An 18,369-nucleotide genomic window follows, 5' to 3' on the forward strand; every position below is an offset into this window, starting at 1 on the left:
AGGCTCGGGGCCCACTAGGGAGACAAGGGCAAGCCACGAAGCCTGACCCCAGATCCAAATGCTCCCACCCATCGGGCTTTGGCTCAGGCCTCTCCCCACTGAAAACCAAATCCTGAATAGGTTTTAATGTAGATGCTGTTGTAGGGATTTTGACTCTGCAGCAAAATCCAGCCGCAGTGTGATTACTGATAAATTACAGTTCTTCCCATTCCATGGTGCCAACGTGGTTGGGATCCCTAGGGCAAGCAAGATGGGGGACTGGAGAGGGAAAGGGCTAGGCTGCTTGCATGACTGTTTTAGAGGGGACCAGGCTCACCCTACACAGAGGCCAATGTCACTGGAGAGAATGGGGTGGAGTGCAGGCCAGTGCTGACCCTATTTGCATCCATGGGGCAAGGATGCAGAGCTCAGTGAGCCGGCCTCATAGGGTACATGGAGGAAGGGATGCCTAGGCTGGTCCTACCTGTTGCAGCATGATTGCCTGCTGCTGCTGTAGCAGAGCTTGGAGCTGGGGAGGAGACAGGATCTGCTGCATCTGCTGTGGCGTGATCATCTGAGGCGACATCATAGCGACGGACACGGGGACCTGCGGAAACAGAGAGCAAGAGCGTGTTAAACACAACCCCACGCTGAGCTCGCAGGAGGATGTTCTCACCTACAGCTACACGCTCTGTTGCGATCTGTCGCTCCCTCGTTAAGGCTGAAACAGAGTTTCCCGCCATCTTACGCCCTTAAAAATCCTCCCCAAAATTCCAGACTTGGTAGGCTGGGCCTGGGCTGCTTTAGGAATGTCCTACCCACTTTAAAGTCAAATCAGACATGGGGTTCCCTGAATGATGCTCCCTCAATATAGAGCTGCTACGTCAGACTCCAAAACCCTTCAAAAACTGGTTTGGGTCCCAGAGCTCCAGTGCTAGCAGAGAAATTTGAAAATGTAGCCAGCATCGCCAAGACCAAGTATTCAAAAGCCTGGAGTTAGGCCCAAAAGAGCCATGAGATTTTTAATACACCTCTATATAGATATAACGCTGTCCTTGGGAGCCAAAAATCTTACTGCATTATAGGTGAAACTGTGTTATATTGAACTTGCTTCGATCCATCTGAGTGAGCAGGGCACCCTCCCAAAACCACCGCTTTACCGCGTTATATCCAAATTCATGTTATATCGAATTATATCAGCTAGCGTTATATCGAGGTAGCAGTGTATATAGTTGTTTTTTTTCCCTTGGGGAAGGGGTATTTCCCTTCTTGGTTTTGAGCCTTTAAGGGGGTCATGTTTTCAAGCTTTTCTCCACACCCACGAAGGCTACAATCTTACTTGTATTTTAAATGAAAGCAGAGAGTCTCACATAATCACATGATTCCAGGAGCTGAGTGTTAAGCAAACGTCATGAATTGCCAGATAAAATTGCAAGCACTGATGTCATTGCTTAAGGGCTCAATTTTCAGAGACACTGCATACCCATAAATCCAGTTGTAAAAGGGGGGGAGGGAGGGAAATCGATGCTCTGCATCTTTACAATCAGGCCCTCCAACCAGCAGAGGTTTGGGTTTTGCAAAAGCAAAACCCTCTCTGATTTGGATCCAGACTCCATTTTATCTGAATCTCAAAAGACACAGGGGAGAGGGGCGAGGTCAGGGGTTTACCTGTCTTTAGGACTCTTTTGGCTAAGAACCAGTAGCCAGAACTTCTCTAACCCACTGCCGCTTTGCAGTGTGTGAGAGCTCGGAGGCAGCTGCACCGGGAAGGTGGGGGCAGAGATCCTTGAGAAGCATGCTGTACGATTTGGAGAGAACATGGCACACACAGTGGGTGCGATCTCGTGAGATGCAGGGCACCTGCTGGGAGCTACAACTCCCATCCAGACAAAGGAAGTTGTGGGACCCAGAACCTTGCACAAATCATATTTTAGTCCATTGCAGGTGGCATCTTGCCCCTTCCCCCCGACCCTGCCCCATTCTGGGCCTGGACCAGCTGGGCTGGTGTGTTTTCCATCTGCCTCAGTTTGGGGAAGTGTAACAGTGCAGCTGGGCCCCTTCGATGAAATTGGGCCCCGCTGTTCTCTTCCAGTCCAGGTGGGCCCTAGTTTGGTGTCCTGAGGAGGGCAAGGCTACCCTGAGCGTTACAAATGAGACGGCCCAAAAGCAACAGAGCTCACAGTCCTCAGGCAGGGGACTGGGGTGTCCTGAAGGAGAGTCCAGAACCCAGAGTCCACAGAGAGCATGAGCGAGCTCAAAAGAAGGTTGGTGAAAGGCTGGTGAAAGCAGAAGGCAGGCAGGGGGGAGTGGGGTGGTGGTGTCCCCTGCAAACTTCCCCAGCCCAGAAAGCTGCTGTCAGAGAGGGCTGAAAGCAATAGAGAGCCTAGCTGATCCTTGACTCAAAAAGCTGGAGCCAGAGGCCAAGGAGGGCTAAAGACTGGGAAAAGGTGGAGGGGTGAACCCACCCACGTCTCCAGGGGACAGCTGGAGCTAGGCCTGCTAACACAACAGGGCAGAGAAGCACCCCAACTAAAGGAGGTAGGGTGAGGCACTGGAGCTGTACCAGAGAGCTGGGGAATGGTGAGAGGTGCTGGAGCTGTATCTGGCCTCCTGATGGACTGTTGGGAGTTGAGAATGAGTAAATGTACCGTTCGGTCAGTGCTAGAGAAATCTGGATTATGGTCGTGGGATTTCTTATAATAAATTACTCCTCAAAAGGGCTCTTTATACATGAAAAGCTTGTGTGGAGTTCCCGGGGTCGCTGGAAGAAAGGGGAAACCGAGGCAAGCATGCTTGTAATGCTGCAGCTGAAGGGAAGTCAAAGTGGGGGTTGCCTTAACACAGAGGAGACTGCAGGCAGGCGATTAGCCCCTGGAAGGGGGGAAACTGCAAGTGCCCAGAAGAGGGAAACCAAGGCAGGGGGCTGCTTGCAGGGGCATCTGAGGACAGGATGACTGAGAAATGGGGAGGGAGGCCCAGGATGTCCATGGACCTTTCCAGGTGAACTGCTGTCAACTGCTCAGGTGTTCAATCCCAACATCCCATTTTCGGGCCCACAATCTAGCTCTCCAGCCCAGACCTTCTCTTCCCCACCCTTTGAACTGCAGCATTCGGGGAAGGCGCTGGCAACAACTGAGGGTGAGGTGGGGGGTGGACCCACAACCCATAGGTTTTGCAACAGCTCTAGGGCGAGTTTAGTGCCCGTTCCCACTCCCCCCAGCCCTGCCTTCCCCTTCCCTTCATTGCTTAAATTCTCTTCTACGACAAAACACACCTAACAAGCTCAGGACCCCAGAAGAAAGGGGAGGAAGGGGAAGCATTTGGGCTTGTCAATCAAATGTCACCTCTTCACCTTCCAAACTGCTTCTAGCAGCTGCATTAAAACATAGCCAGTTGGCAGCAGGCTGGGTCAGAGAGCCCGCTGCAGTGGGGCGGGGGGGTGGAAGAGGAGCGCTGACCCCAGGCGAGCAGAAGTTCTTACTGGTGATAAGCCGGGAGGAGGTGGGAACAAGGGCAAGGGATTGAGCAGCAGATCCCAACGTGAAAGGTATCAAGAGATGCCAGTCCTGGATACTGCCGTCTGCACGGGCTCAAGAGTGACCGAAATAGAGCAGCTGCGGCTCCCAAACTAGGTCGGCATCACTCAGAGGAGCTTGGAAGTGAGTCGGAAGAAGCCCGCAACCAACCTGCAGCAAGTGCACCTCCTCCCCTTGGGGGTTGCCTGAGCTGAGCGGCTCAGGGTCTCATGTGGAGGCAGAAGGGAAAAATGGCTTTCCTGTCCACCTGATGTCCATGAGTAACTGGCACGTGTGGTGGGCGTGGGGGAAGTGGAGCTCTGAGGTGCTCCGATACCACTGCAAGCGCCTGTGCACAACAGACTGCAGTTCCTGAGTGTCAAGTGTTTGGCCAGCAGCCCCTCCTAGCAGCAAAGTCCACTGGGACTCTAGCTCACAGGCTACGTGTCATGAGCAGCTTCAAATTGTTTGAATTTCACAGGATACACACGGCCGCCGAGTCCCTCCCTGAACTGATGTGATTTTTCCAAACACCCGGGGCTGCTCCTGGGGTGGGGGGGTTGTGGGCTGGGGGCAGTGGCTAGCCAGGCTTATCTCAGGGAGAGTAGGAGGGGGAGGGTGTGTCTCACCACACAGTGCCAATTGTCGTGGCTTAGCTCAGCCCAGAGCAGGGATTGGGGCCCTGTGTGCAGCATGGAATTGGGCTAATTTCACGATTTCAGTGAAATCATGATTTACACAGGGCCTTATTCAGAGTATGGGCCCCACATCTTGAGAGGCTCTCTCATGGACCTTCCCCCATCCCCACTGGCTGCCATGCAGTTCCCCCCACCCTCCCCATTGGTCATCTTTTTTAAGCTTCTTTTAATATGATTTAGCCACTAAGAAATGAGAAGGAAAAGCCAGCATCGTATGGGCCAACCAGCTCTCCATAAGCCACACTTCAGTGCTCCATGGACCACAGTCCTAATTAATCTCACTCATGGCAGGCACCCAAGCTGGACACAGGGCTTCGCAGCACAGGTGCTGGGTGCTGTGCCCCTTCTCAAGGCACTGATCTAAACTTAAAGGAGGGAGCGAGAGAGAGCTAGAAGGAAAAGGGGGGAGGGAAGGGGACACTGGTAGCCAAAATACTTCTAAAAATCAGACTGTGGAGAAGTTATCAGGCTTTGCAGAGACATGAGGAACATATCAATCATCTCTATCCAACCATTATTTCCAGCTGACATTAGTAACCCATAATTACCATGCCAAGGACCGGGTAGGCTAGGAGAGCTGGCCAAGCTGACTTCTGTTATGTTAGCGTGCCTCTTGTGATTTGGGGTAATGCTGGACGTCAAGTCCTGGGCATTTGCTCTGGAAACGAGTTTCGCCCCAGATAAGTTGAGAGCCAGAACAAATGGAGGGATCCTGAAAATTTCAGAGCCCCCCTATCACTCACCCCCATATCCAGGCAGAGGGCAGACATCACCCCAGAATAGTTTCCAGGGGTTTGACCCTGTAATGCTGGCCCAGTGGGTGAGCTGTAGTCAGCACCTGGGAATGGAATGTAAAGCTATTGTACATTCCATGTTAACCCTGCAACACTGGCCTAAGTGGAACTGCATGCAGCATGAGCCTTCCCTGGACATCTGCAGAAAATCTCTTCCACCTAACCCAACTTTCCTAGATGCTCTCTGTCACCATGAAAGCAGGTAACCTTGGCTGGCCAGAGCAGGAAAGCCTGCCTCTCCAAGGAGGCTCCATGCTAGACTGGTCTTAGCCAGAGTGACCCTGCGATAGCTGAGGGCCAGGTTACCAGGAGGGGAAAATCAGGCAGAAGATTTTCCTCACTCTCTGGTCCTGCTGGAGGCAGAGCATGTGCGGGGCATGGAGAGAAGAGATCTCAGTTCTAGCTGGTGGTGAGTTACTTCCTACTTTGGTCCCAGCCTTGTAGGGGGAGATTGTGCCAGGCAGGGAGCAGCTGAAATAACGCATGGGCCCCTGACCGCTAAGTAGCTGCTCATGCTCAGCACTGTTAGGCATTTCTGGCCACCTTCCCGGGAGCGAGCTGCAGTAACCTATTCTCGTCTGCAGGAGGTGCATGGTCTCAAAACCCGCCATTTACACTTTTTAACCCTGCCAGTGAATGAGGCCCTCCCCTCCCCCCCCAAGTCCTTTTTAACTTGCCCGAGGCCATGTCAACTGCAGATTATAACCCTCTCCCCACCACGAAAGGAGCAGCTCCAACCCAGGGCTGAAGGGAGCCTAACTCTTCCAGGGACTGTGGCTGAGGGTACTGGATATGCACCCTCTCCCCCCGCCACTTTTCAACCAGAGTCGGACATGCGTTCGTAAGGATTTGTGCTGCCAGCGTGCTGCAAAGAACAACCGGTGCGTACAGCAGGAAGGGTTGGAGTTTGGAGAGCAAGGTGGCTTGATTATTCACAGCAACCTGTGCTGCTTTTATGCAACAGGTGACCTGTTATATATTTCCAGGTATATCTGAAGGTATTGGCTTGGACCTAGGGCATAACTTTTTACCTTCACAAAGCTGTCTGCAATCAAGAGTCTCAGAGGCAGATAACACTAGCCCCTTTTGACAGACACACAGAGGTGAAGCAACTTGCTTACGGTCACTTCGTGGCACAGCTGAGAACAGAACCCAGGAATCCTGGCTCTCAGCTCTAATCATGCCAGCACACTTCTTCCCAGAGCTAGACACAGAACCCAGGAGCCCCTGTTCATGCCTGAGCTCCACAATATGGATCCCACCTACTTAAGAGACCTGCTTCTTCCCTTAAGGCTTGTCTCAGCAACTGGGCAGAGCCAGGGGTAGCAGAGCTCATGGAGGGGGCTACCCTCTGTGGAATTTGTTTCCCTTCCACCCTATTGGTTCAACTAAGTGGAAGCTTGCTGACCTTTGAGAAAGGTTGCAAGGCTTATCTACTTACTCAGGCTTTTTGCTAGAGGGAAGTGTCCTGAATGGGCTGAGTTTCATTTGTCATTGCAGATCTCTCTCTCTCAGCTGACTTTGTGTAAAGTTATTTATTAATTGTTGCATGCTCACCCAGAGGCTGCAACCGAGGCATCTTGGATGAAAGTCAGCCTAGGAAATCAGGGCCACAGGAGCGCTTCACCCAGGCAGAAGCCGGACTGCTTGCCCTCCTGACTCTGGGAGGAAAAGTGCAAGCACTGTGGAGGCAGGGACCGCCTTTTGGTTCTGTGACTGTACAGCGCCTAGCAGAGCGGGGTCCTGGGCTATGAATTGGGCTGCTAGGTGCTACCGTCACCCACCCACACACACAGAAATAGTAAGTGCTAAATTAGTCCCTGCAAATAGCTGCACAGTCCTCCCGCCATTGGGACATCTGCAACCACTGGTCACAAGACCAAACGTATCACTGAGGGGGCCTCAGTATGTGCCATGGCAAACCCACTGCCTTGCAATGCAGAGTCCGGGCTCTTTGGCTACCAGGGCAAGGCAGCCATTAAACAGCCTTAGCGGTAGCTGTGGTCTCCACTATCTGTTCCCCTAGAAATCAAATGAGACGACCAGTTTGATAAGCTGGTGTCACCACTCTCCCTAGCCCAGTAGAGGATCTGACCAGCTGGGCATTCTCTCAGCCAACAGTGGACAACTGGAGATTTAGAGAGACAAATCCATGCAGCAGCAGCACCAGGATAAGTGAGAGCGCAGGGTCCATGCCCGCTCCCAGGGAGCTAAGCCTCACGCTAATTTCCCTTTGCCATTCATCAACTGGCAACATGCTCAGAATGAGAACCTGTAATTAAACGCTCATCTGCATCCCCCATCCAAACGTCTTCCCCCACCCCAACCGCCACGCAGCGCGTCCTATTTGATACACATTTGCTGGCATTTTCAAATCGGAGGCATTCTAATTACCGGAGAGTTATAACACCTTCTATTTCTCGCCCGGCGGACTGACACCCTGTCAAGAGCAAAGAGAATTGCCAGAGGTTTTGACAACACTAATTGCCCCTATAATCTAAAAACACAAAGGAGAAGCGATTAGTCGTGAGGACCGCAGCTCTCGATCCGACATGAGGTTTTCACAACGTTACAAGAAAACAAAAGGGGCGCCTTTTAGAGTTTGATGGCTGCTAACAAAAGCAGAATTATATTTTCATACAACCTTTGTCTGCCTTAAATGGCTTTCCCCTTTGCGCAACGACTCTGAGCTGACATGGGGAACAGTTCTTGTGGGTTCTTGAGAAGTGGGGGCGGAGAGGAGACAAGCCAGGTACCTGGGCTTTGGTTCCTGTAAGATGTGTATTTGAGGCTGAAGAGTTCTCATTCCAGGTCTTACATTATGTGAGGGAACAGGTTCCAGTCTCGCTGCACCATTGGCTCAGGTTATCTAACTAACATCAAGCCCCTTAAGGGTACCCTTAAAGGTACTACAGCTGTTTGGAAAATGGAGATTTCCTCCTCCCCCCTACACCCCAAAAATTTTCAAGTGAAAACCAGAAGTTTGAGGTTTATTGACAAAAAGTCACTAAATGTCCACAAAAGTATTAGTTGAGTTGAAAACCCAATTGTCCATCGCAAACAGTTTTGCCTAGTCCTATTGGGTACTTTATACGATCCCTATTACTGTGGTACCTGGGCACCTTATAAATGTCACAGTACCTCTGAAAGGTGGGGGCGTATTATCCCCTTTTCACAGATGAGGAACTGAGGCAGAGAGATGAAGGCATCAAACAAAAAATATAAACTAGGTCAGTCAACAGGACTGTCAACCAGGGTTACCTCACACCACAGCCCCCAGGAAACAATGATCCTCATGTCAAACCTAGTGGCAGACAAGCGATGCGGAGATGGCCCCAAAAGGGCTCGGATGCAGGATTCTCTTATGAGGGGCACTGTAGGCATCTAATCTTAGCCAGCACGTCCATGAGGCCGTTGGGAGAATAAACCAAGAGACATGAAGGGTTTTCAATTCGCTGGGGACGCCCAGCTCTCTCTATGTGCCAGAGAATGAGGCCAAGGGTCTGGGCAAGATTGGGGCATGCACGAGAACGCAGGGGCTAAACCTCAATCCTCAGATCACAGTGCGTGAGGAGAAGCAAACAGAAGCATTGGTGGAGGTTATTTTACCCTCTCCATCCCCCATTGTTCGCGACCAGTTCCTGACTCAGGGGTCTAGTTGGATTCCCAGCTGCTCAAACTTTGCAACTGTCGTAGTTGTCACTGCTCTCCATGCCAAGCCGTCTATCTCCACAAGCCTGGTAACAGCCATGCTAAGGCGCCTAATGGCATCTGAGACGATAAAGAGGAAAGTGAACCGAGCAACACGTACGCAGGGGATGTCTAAAGACATGGATGCTGAACAGCTTACTTAACCCGGAGCCCTTTAACGCAATGCCTGCAGCTACTGGGCTTAGGACAGGCTTAATGGAGGACAGAGTCGCATGAGCCCTGCTGCCAAAGCACGACTCGCTTGCACAGCTATTGCAATACACCCACCATTCGGGTGTTCATTTGCAAGGGCCACGACCAATATCTAGGGAAGTGGCTAAACTAGAATCTCGGCCATCGGGGTTCCTGGTGTTATAGGCATAGCGCTTTAATGAGCCATCTACCGTGTTCAAACTGGAGACGAACCCTTGCTAGAAAGATCGGCACTGAGAAAAATAAACCATGTATTCCCAGGGCACAAGGGGTTAATGCTCAAATCTGTCAGAGCGCTAGGGGCTCAAACCCCACCCAGGTTGAACGATTCTCCCATCCCATAAAGGCAGTGTGCCATTTGGCATTAACTGCCACTCCCTTCTCCTGCATCTAAGTAGGCGTAGATGTTAACAGAGTAGGAGATTATTGGGGCATGATGGAGTTGGGTTTTATTCTTCGTGCAGCATCTAGAGCAGCATGGGCGGTACAGAAAAGCAACTGCATATCATGGTAACGTGCGGCAGGTCCAATTTGAGGCGAAGGAACCATGGCCATTTGGAAGTCTACATAACACTCAACGGCTCCCACCATGCCTCTTTCTACTCAGGATTATCTCCAGCCATCCTAGTGCCTCCCTTCCCTGGGAGCTGAACTTTTTCCTCTCTCCGAATATTAACTCTCCAAGAAACACCGCCACAACAAAAGCTTTGCCTGGGCAGCCTGGACTGCTGGATTCTTCTGTCCAAGAATGGCCTGTATTATGTGTCATAGCTGGCATGTGCCAGATAGCGAGCTAAAGAAGGGAATGACACACTCCTTGGCCCACTGCCATTCCACAAAACTGCTTACTAACAGCTTTGGCCCTTGAACAAATGCCTTGACGCTGTATCTCTGATTTGAGAACAGAATCGGGGGGCGGGGGGGAGGATGAAAGGGGTGATTTTCTGAGCTGTTTTGGCTGTAATCCCACCGCGCCGGAGACGGGAGGGCGGCAGGGGATGGGGGTGGGAATAACCAGTCTGTGGGTGGAAAACAAGTCTCATGTTGAAGGGGAAGTTCTGCTCTCGGTATAAATCTGAAGCAAGTTTCACAGAAGCCAGTGGCATTCAATGGGACTTACACCAGTGTCACAAAGCAGAGTCTGGTAGGGAGGATTTTTACAGGAATGAGAGTTCAGGACTGAATGAGCATTGTGAAAAATAAACCTTCCTTTGCAACCCAGAAGAGAACGTTCCTTCCAGATGAGGGTCGAGGTTCATTAGTGAAGCAGAACAGGGGAAAGCCACACACTGAATGACTCTGCTGACTGAACTGCCTTCTTGCTTGGAGTCTGACTTCCTGGAGCAGCATAAGGAATTCCGAAACTCAATGAAGGAAGAAATTAAAGACCCCCTTCGTTTCTGGAGTTGATATTCCAGCCAGGAACCTTGCAGCAGTGGAGAAGCAGGGGTGATGGGGACTCATGATTCCACGATCGTAGGGAGTGAATGCTCTTATCTCAGGAGACATAAAAGTTTGAAGTTTGAGAGATGCAATTTATCTTCACAAATCAGGGCTGGGGCCGTTCCCCACCAGCACATGGAATATTAGAAAATCCACAACTTGCCCGGCCTCAAAGAGTTAATGGACAGATCTTCAGCTTCAGTTAGAAATAATGGTAATCATAGGAGCATATTTCCAAGAAGCTGGGAAATTACATGAAGCGCAAAGGGGTCAGGCATCATAATGAACGAGGTGGGAACAGTAAGTTAGAGCATTCAGAGAGAAAGGTCTATAGTCACTTTTCTTGCTCAGCTAAACCCTTTCCCGTATATCCCAGATGAAAAGCTAACACAGAAGAGCAAACCCAGCTGCCCACCCACCTGCACAGTTGTGGCCCTGATCCTGTAATCTATCACATGCAGATAGACGCCAGAATCCCATTTACTTCCGTGGGACCATAAAACAGCACATGGGCCTCCTGTGTGCCTCTCACTGCACAATCGAGGTGTGTATTTATGTATACACACTGCACATATATACACACATGCAAACTACAGCTTAGTTTGAAAGCATGTATGCTGGCCACAGAGCTCAGGGCACCGTATGATAGGAACTCAAAACCCATGATTATGAAAATAAAAATGAAGATAATTTTAAGAACATCCTTTTTGAACCTGAAATCAACAAAACACATCTAGAGGGTCTGCTACAGGGATGGGAAGAGCTAGAGGAGGAAAGGGAACAAATACCTGGCCAACACCAACCTTAAAATGGCTTTTCTTTAAGTGGATGGACCATGATAGACACATAAGCCATACATGCCCTCCTCCCCATAGCGCACACATTCTTATCTACTCTCCACCTGGGATACTGCTCCACGCAGGAAGACGGCCCAAAGCATTTCACTTTGAATTTGGACTAAAACAACAACAACAGATTGTAATTACGAATCCCCACCCCATTTGAGAGTGAGCCTCGTCTCGAGCCCTGTCACTATATTTGCTGGCTCCCAAGAAAGCATCGGGCCAACTCATCTCCAGCTGCGCTGCAGGTAGTAGCTTCCTGCATGTCAGGCTCTGGAGTTTATTTGGTCTCAGCTCTGTTTTAAAAGATAGCAACCAGGGCTTTAAATATTCGTACCTGGATTCTGATACTACACCGGAATAACTCCACTGACTTCTGTGGAGCGATTCCCAATTTAAAACCCATCGAGTAAGATTGGAAGCAGTTCCCGGAATCTACTCTGCTGCTTCAAGTCAATAGTAAAACTCAACAGAAGCAAGATTAGGCTCACAGTTAGAGCGTCAAGCAATATACACATGCCGTGGAGAATCAGAACAAGAGAGTGAACTTTGCGTATAGATGAGAACACGAGACTGATTCTTCATTACCTTATACCATGAGTAGCCGGTGTGAGTATGAACTGCTACAAATGCAGAATGGTCTATCTGGATAGATCTCTTAGGTATTTTTATGGCCCCTATCACCACAGTATCTGAGCATGTCACAATTTTCCCATGTATTTATCCCCACAGCAGCCCTGTGAGGTGGGGAAGTACGGTTATCCCCAGTTTACTGATGGGGATCTGAGGCCCAGATTTTCCAAGGTATGTAGGTGTTGCTGCGCTCAGCATTACAATGACTAACTGATTTAGGAACCTAAATCTCACTTTCCAAAGGGGTTTAAAAACTTATGAGACAATCCCATTGAGAGTTAACGGGATTTAGGCCCCTAAGTGCCCAAATCACGTTTTAAACTGAGATTTAGGCACTGCAATGCTGAGTGCCACAACCTCTAAATATCTTAAAAAAATCTGGGCCGGAGACACTACATGAGTGACCCAAGCTCACATGGGCAGTCTGGGAGTAGAACCCATCTCCACAGTCCCAGGGTAGTGCCCTAGCCACTGCACAAGCCCTCCTCTTTTTGGTTGTGCTTTACACACATTTCGTGCTCTCACTGCACTGCTGAGAGTGATTTCACAGGGTGCAGTGGCAATTGGGCATCGATCCAGGGCGAGACCATGGAGTGCATCCAGGAGAGGAGACGTGCAAGGGAGCCTTTCCGGACGAACGTGAAGGCAGGAGTAACTACATGGGTGAATGTGAGCGGGTGTATGCACCTGTGCAGAGGACAGCAGGTGAGTCTGATGTTTCAGTCACATGTCCAAGTTATGAATATGCTGTATGATCTCACCTGCACGCATCCTCGCCAGTGTCAGGCACCCCAGTATGTAAAAGGAAGATGGCTCACATATCCCTATGTATCAGTGCACCTCGCCTGAACATTTCCTGTGGCTGATGATCCCTTTCAATATCTGCCACACCCCAGGGAGAGACGGCCTCACACCACGTCCCAGGCTGGCACCACCTTGGGAATGGGCATCTATGACCAAACGGATGCAGCGGATCAAAACCCAAAGGCAGGTGTCTATCCAGGTGAGGGAATGTCTTATCTCCCCTTGACAAATACCCAGGCGGGGAGCTCTCTTCCTTATCCTTTGGCAACACTCGTCTAGCTGGTCAGGCCAATGAAGTCTTACAGAATTGAAGTGACTTCTTGGTCACCTGCCCTCCAAACACTGTTGCTCTCCTTGGAGCAGCTGGGTCCCTGGGCTGGTGTTATTCTTGTAGTCTGCAGGGTGTGGACCAAGCCACTGGTTAGGGATCACTATTTGGTAGAGGCCAGCCAGCCAAAGGGAAGGGGACATTGGAGAAAGGGGCCTAAACCTGGGCGCTGCAGGTTCAGGTGGAAAAATCTCAGCACTGCACCAGCAGAGTTCAAAGGGGCTGTTCTATTTCTCCTCAATAGGGAACACGGAGGGGCCGGTATTGATCTGTCTTCATTACCCATTTCACTCAAGTTTCAAATCAACAAAATACACTTTTCCGCTCCAGCGCCCTCCCTGCTGCAGCAGACAAAAGAAAAAGCAATTTCCTCAAGCTTGCTCCAAACTCTCTGCTCCTTCCTTGGCGCCCTTCTTCCCTCGCCCATGATGGACACATTTCTAGTCCCAGAAACCTCATCCCACAGGGGACAGGAGTCTTCCCCCTCCCCCACAGCAGGCAGAAAGCAGGATGGGATGTCATCTTCTAGGTGGCCCCCCTGCTGATCCGTGCTATGGCTTCTAGGTTGACAGGAACGGGGGTGGTTTCGGAGTGAAATTGCTACCTTTTTGCCTGGAAGTTCATGGCCTCTACTCATCCACAGAGCAGATGCACCATGGGACAGTGGCAGTACAGGGATCCCATCTGCCTAGTCTCTAACAGCGACTTGAAACAGGCAATACAGCTTGACACTTCCAGGCCTTGGGTACAAAACTGGCTGAGGAAGACAAAGACCCAAAGTGGCACCCACCGAATGGCTGTTTGGCAGCTGATGGGAAATGAGCTTGGTGGGTCTCGGGCCAGATCCTACGAGGCAGCATCCTTATCACAAGTTGCTCCCATCGCAACTGGCGCTTGTTGGCCATCCAAAGAGTGAGTGGAAATAGAGATCAACCTCCCTTTCTTACCTTCCAAGGCATACTGGTGGGGCAGCTGTCAATGTCTCTCTTACATCTGTTCTAAAGGTCAACAGAAATTTCAGTCTCCAGGTCCATCATTCTGGTAATCAGCACTAAACTTACTTTTAAAAGAAAGTCACAGAGGTTGGCTTCCAGTATCCAGAGCTGTGGTTCTCAACCTATTTACCACTCCGGGTCACACATGCAGCTCTCTTATGTGTTATGTGGGCCGCATCTGCACAATATATACACTATCTGTATGGCCCTGAGGATGTCACATTGGCTGCAGCTGTGTGCTGATTGGACCGCAAGTGTTGAGAGCCATTGATCCAGAGTCACATCTAATGGGATATAGACTGAGATCGCCCCCGCCTCCAACTCATCCAACACAGAGCCAATGAACATCCATCCTATCCTGCCAGCTGATATCAGACCCTAACCTCCATGCACTTTTTTCTATTTAAATCCTGTAGACCCCAACTCAGCAAACCATTTAAGCATGTGCTTAAGTCTCACTGAAATCAACTGAAACTTGAGTATGTCCTTAAAGTCAAGCATATGCTTAAATTCTCTGCTGAAAGAGGATGGACTGCTGAGAGAGGGCCTCAGATGCCAGCAGGAGGTTTCGGAGACTGGTTTCAGCCTGAACGGGTGATTGTGCCCCCTTCATTTTGAGTAAACTCCAAAAACCTCCAAGTGAAACTCAGCTGAAAGGGAGGAGCTTTTTATCTGGATTTAACCGAGAGCTGCAAATCAGGACAGACCAAACCCCTAGAGTCTGTTTCATCCAGTCCCATAACAGCCAAGGTGGGGAGAGAGGAGCTGACAGAGGGCCCTTCATGAAAAGGACAGGCAGTGCCCTGCAGAACAGAGCCCTGCTCACCAGATCACTGCACTAGGAGCGCAAGAGAAACCAGTTTCTACGGCCAACCTGACTGTGCTTCCACAAAGTGGTGCTGAGCAGGCCTGAGTGCCTTCAGCTCCCTTTGAAGTCAACGCGAGCTCAGCAGCCCAGTGCAGGATCAGGCTGCTAGCCAGACAAAGAGCAGAATGGGGAGCCAGCCCATACTCCTAACTCCTGCTACACAAGTGAGACAACACAAGGGTTGCAGGCTCGGTCCCTTCAGGGCCTAATCCTGAACAGGTGCTGATCACCTACATTGCCCACTGAAGTCAATGGAAGTGATGGGTGCTTAGGAAGCTCAGGCCACGTCTAGACTACGCGCCGTATCGGCGCGTTAAAATCGATTGCTCGGGGATCGATATATTGTGTCTAATCTAGACGGGATATATCGATCCCTGAGCGCACTTATATCGATTCCGGAACTCCACCAACCCCAACGGAGTTCCAGAATCGACGCGAGCCGCGGACATCGATCCCGCGCAGTGAGGACGGGTGAGTAAATCGATTTTAGATATTCGACTTCAGCTATGTTATTCACGTAGCTGAAATTGCGTATCTAAAATCGATTTTACCCCGTAGTGTAGACCAGCCCTGACTCACAAAAGTCTCCCCCGGCCTCTGATTCCGTAGCACCCTCCAAGAGCAGTGCGCTTCCCCCAGTCATTCCATGCTCTCTGCCTCCCACCAACCCCCCGCCCCATCACCCTGGATTTGGTGGTGGTGAAGGCCTGCTCCCCGCCTGCTGCCATCTCACCATACAATAGCCTCTCTCCTTCTCCTCTTCAGTCTGAAGAAACCCTCCTGGTCAATCTCATCCACACCATTCCCCGTTAGATAAACTTCCTTTCAAAGGAGTCTGCTTAATCCTCTATCTCCCCTCCTTCAGATCCTCCTCCAGCTGCTAGGCAGGGGCAAGCCCGGAAGGAGGGGGCGGGCAGACAGGCTGCTATTCCTGACTCATATAGCCTATAACTTTCACAAGTTCTTTTGCAAGACAAAAGGGGGAGGAGGGGGCAGAAAGCCTGACTCTTAACTCTGAACAAGCCAGCCAGATGGATGGACAGACAGCAGCAAAAGGGAGGGGTGGGATAGAGGAAAGAGTGCAAGAGAGAAAGTAGATCATGAAAGACTGAGGGCGAAAGGGACGATAAACAGGCAGTGACAGAATGAGAGACACACACCATGGGAGAAGAAACAGAAGGAGGGAAAACAGAACGTGAAAGAGAGAAATGGAGAAATACACACACACACAGACACACACACACACACTCAGATATGTAACCGGAATCTGACTTCACTCTTACTGTCTTTGTTCTTTCAAGATATTTTCCATCCAATGACTGCATTTCCTTCCTGAAAACACTATTGGAAAAAGCTGCCTGCTTTCGCGAGAGAAGCCCTGACTAATTATTGCTGTTAATACCGCAGCTGTGATTTCCCCTCATCCGTTCCCTCTTCACTTTCAAACCCATTAAGGCCAGGTGGCAGCAGGTCCGCTGTCCCTGCAGGGGGTCTGCGCCACTGAGGCAGGTGGGACAAAAATGAGACCTGTTTCAGAGCGGCTCTGGACTCCATCCTATTCTGCTACAGGGATAGAGGTTTTCTGGGGAGTTTCAAGCCTTCAGCAGTCAGAGACAGGAAAGATCTATTAGGCCATCCAGCCCAGTCTCCCGTCCCTGCGAACAGGGGTGGCTCCAGGCCCCAGCATGCCAAGCGTGTGCTTGGGGCGGCATGCCGCGGGGGCACTCTGCCAGTCGGGCGGCAGGCAGGATCTCTTTGGCGGCATGCCTGCAGAGGGTCCGCTGGTCCCGCGCCTCTGGTGGACCTCCCGCAGGCACGGCTGCAGGAGATCCACTGGAGCCGTGGGACTGGCGACTGGCAGAGCACCCCCCGTGGCATGCTGCTGTGCTTGGGGCGGCAAAATGTCTAGAGCTGCCCCTGGATGCATAGGGATGGGGTTGGAGGCTGGGGGGGCGATGCTGGCGTCTCGGGGGTGGTGAGAGACGCTGCACAGCCCCTAAATCTTGCCCCACAATGGACCTGTCCCTCTCCTCTGCCCCCGCGGCGAAGTCTGGCTCCCTGTGGCGCCTGCGATCCAGTCCTCGCAGCCCCAGGGAAGCTGTAGTTTGCATTTCTCCCTTTTCTTTTCCTCCCGGCTCCCGACCCCAGCGAGCACAAGTTCCGGTAATAACCCTGCCCGCTTCTGCCTCCGACTGCTTTAGGGAAGGGGGCAGGGGCAGTGTCATTATCCCCATGCTACATATGGGGGAAACTGAGGCATGGGATGTGGTTGGCTCAAGGTCAGTCAGTGACCGTGCACAGGGTCAAGAACCTGGTCCCCCGATGCCTTGTTTGCTGGACTATGCTGCCTGCTACATACTGATCAGGAGAAAACTCAAGAGAACTATCAGACGTTTCCCAGTGAGGAGCCCCTTTGTCTCTCTTCACCCCTTTTTCAGGGTTCATTGGACGGTCTCATCCCCTGTGACAGGGTCAAGTTGGCATTGGCACCTGGCAATGTGGAGGCACAGTAGATTGAAGTGGACGAGGGAAGGAAGGGAGGGAGAGCTTTCACCACACTACGCAGAGAGAAGGAGAAGCAGCTGTGAGGGAGCATTGCTATCCCAAACCAGGGAGAGACTGCACTGTTTGAGCCTATCTCACACCCTGCTCCTCCTTACTTTAACCCCTGAACATCATGTGATATCCAACTGCCCTCAAGTCCAGTTAAAATTGGCATTGTGGGTTGTTTGCAAATGTCCTGTACTCAGGGGTGGCTCCAGGCACCAGCGCTCCAAGTGCGTGCCTGGGGCAGCAAGCCGCGGGGGGCACTCTGCTGGTCGCCGCTAGGGTGGCAAGCAGAGTGCCTCAGCGGCTTGCCTGCAGAGGATCCGCTGGTCCCGCGGCTTCAGCAGACATCCCGCAGGCGTGTCCACGGAAGCTGCAGGACCAGCGGACTCTCCGCGCTTCGGGCGGCAAAATGTCTAGAGCCGCCCCTGCCTGCCAAGCTGGGATTCCTTCCCCTAGTGCTTTGTCCCATCTAAAAATTTAAAAGATTTCAAGGAATGGGACTTCCACTGCTCTCACAGAGAGGCTATCCCAACCCCCAACACGCCAGAGGCCTGATCCGAAGAACACTGAGGTCAAGGGGAACGAATGAAGGCACGAGGTGGAGCAAACGCGCTCAATATCAGGTTTGCCAAGAGAGGGGAAGGGAGGTGAGACCTCTCCAGGCGATCAAAGACACCCCCTTGCCCAGCTCCAGCGATAATGCTGTCGGCGCAGAGCTGAGGGAAAGAGAGAACAAGACAGACCTGATGGAAAGAGAGAGATGGGGTAAAAGATCAGGAGGCAATGATACAGCTTGCAACAAAAACAGGGGGAGGAAGGAAAAACAATAATAAAAAGGTAGGGGTGTGTGTGTGTGCGCGCGCGAGAGAGAGAATTTAAACCCTGTTTTATTCCAGGCGCGCGTTGCCGGGAAGGGGGCGAAAAGAACAAACAGCAACAAAAAACTGTCCAATGGATCTCACTCTCTGGGGAACCTGACTGAGCAGAAACTGACCTTCCTCTCCTCCCTCCTGCCCC

The 18,369-nt window shown here is 51.3% G+C and overlaps 1 protein-coding gene across 5 annotated transcripts in view; it reads right to left on the minus strand.

The window, feature by feature from the left end:
• FOXP4 (forkhead box P4) overlaps window positions 1–18,369 on the minus strand; it is a 133,326-nt gene that overhangs the window by 46,864 nt on the left and 68,093 nt on the right. For all 5 annotated transcript variants that reach the window (XM_032768361.2, XM_032768353.2, XM_032768347.2 and 2 more), the window contains one exon: window positions 464–586. In XM_032768361.2, coding sequence (XP_032624252.1) covers window positions 464–568 — 105 coding nt within the window. In that variant the 5' untranslated portion in view covers window positions 569–586. The remainder of the gene's footprint in view (window positions 1–463; window positions 587–18,369) is intronic.

Source organism: Chelonoidis abingdonii, chromosome 4 (genome assembly GCF_003597395.2).
Source record: "Chelonoidis abingdonii isolate Lonesome George chromosome 4, CheloAbing_2.0, whole genome shotgun sequence".
Classification (NCBI taxonomy): Eukaryota; Metazoa; Chordata; order Testudines; family Testudinidae; genus Chelonoidis; species Chelonoidis abingdonii.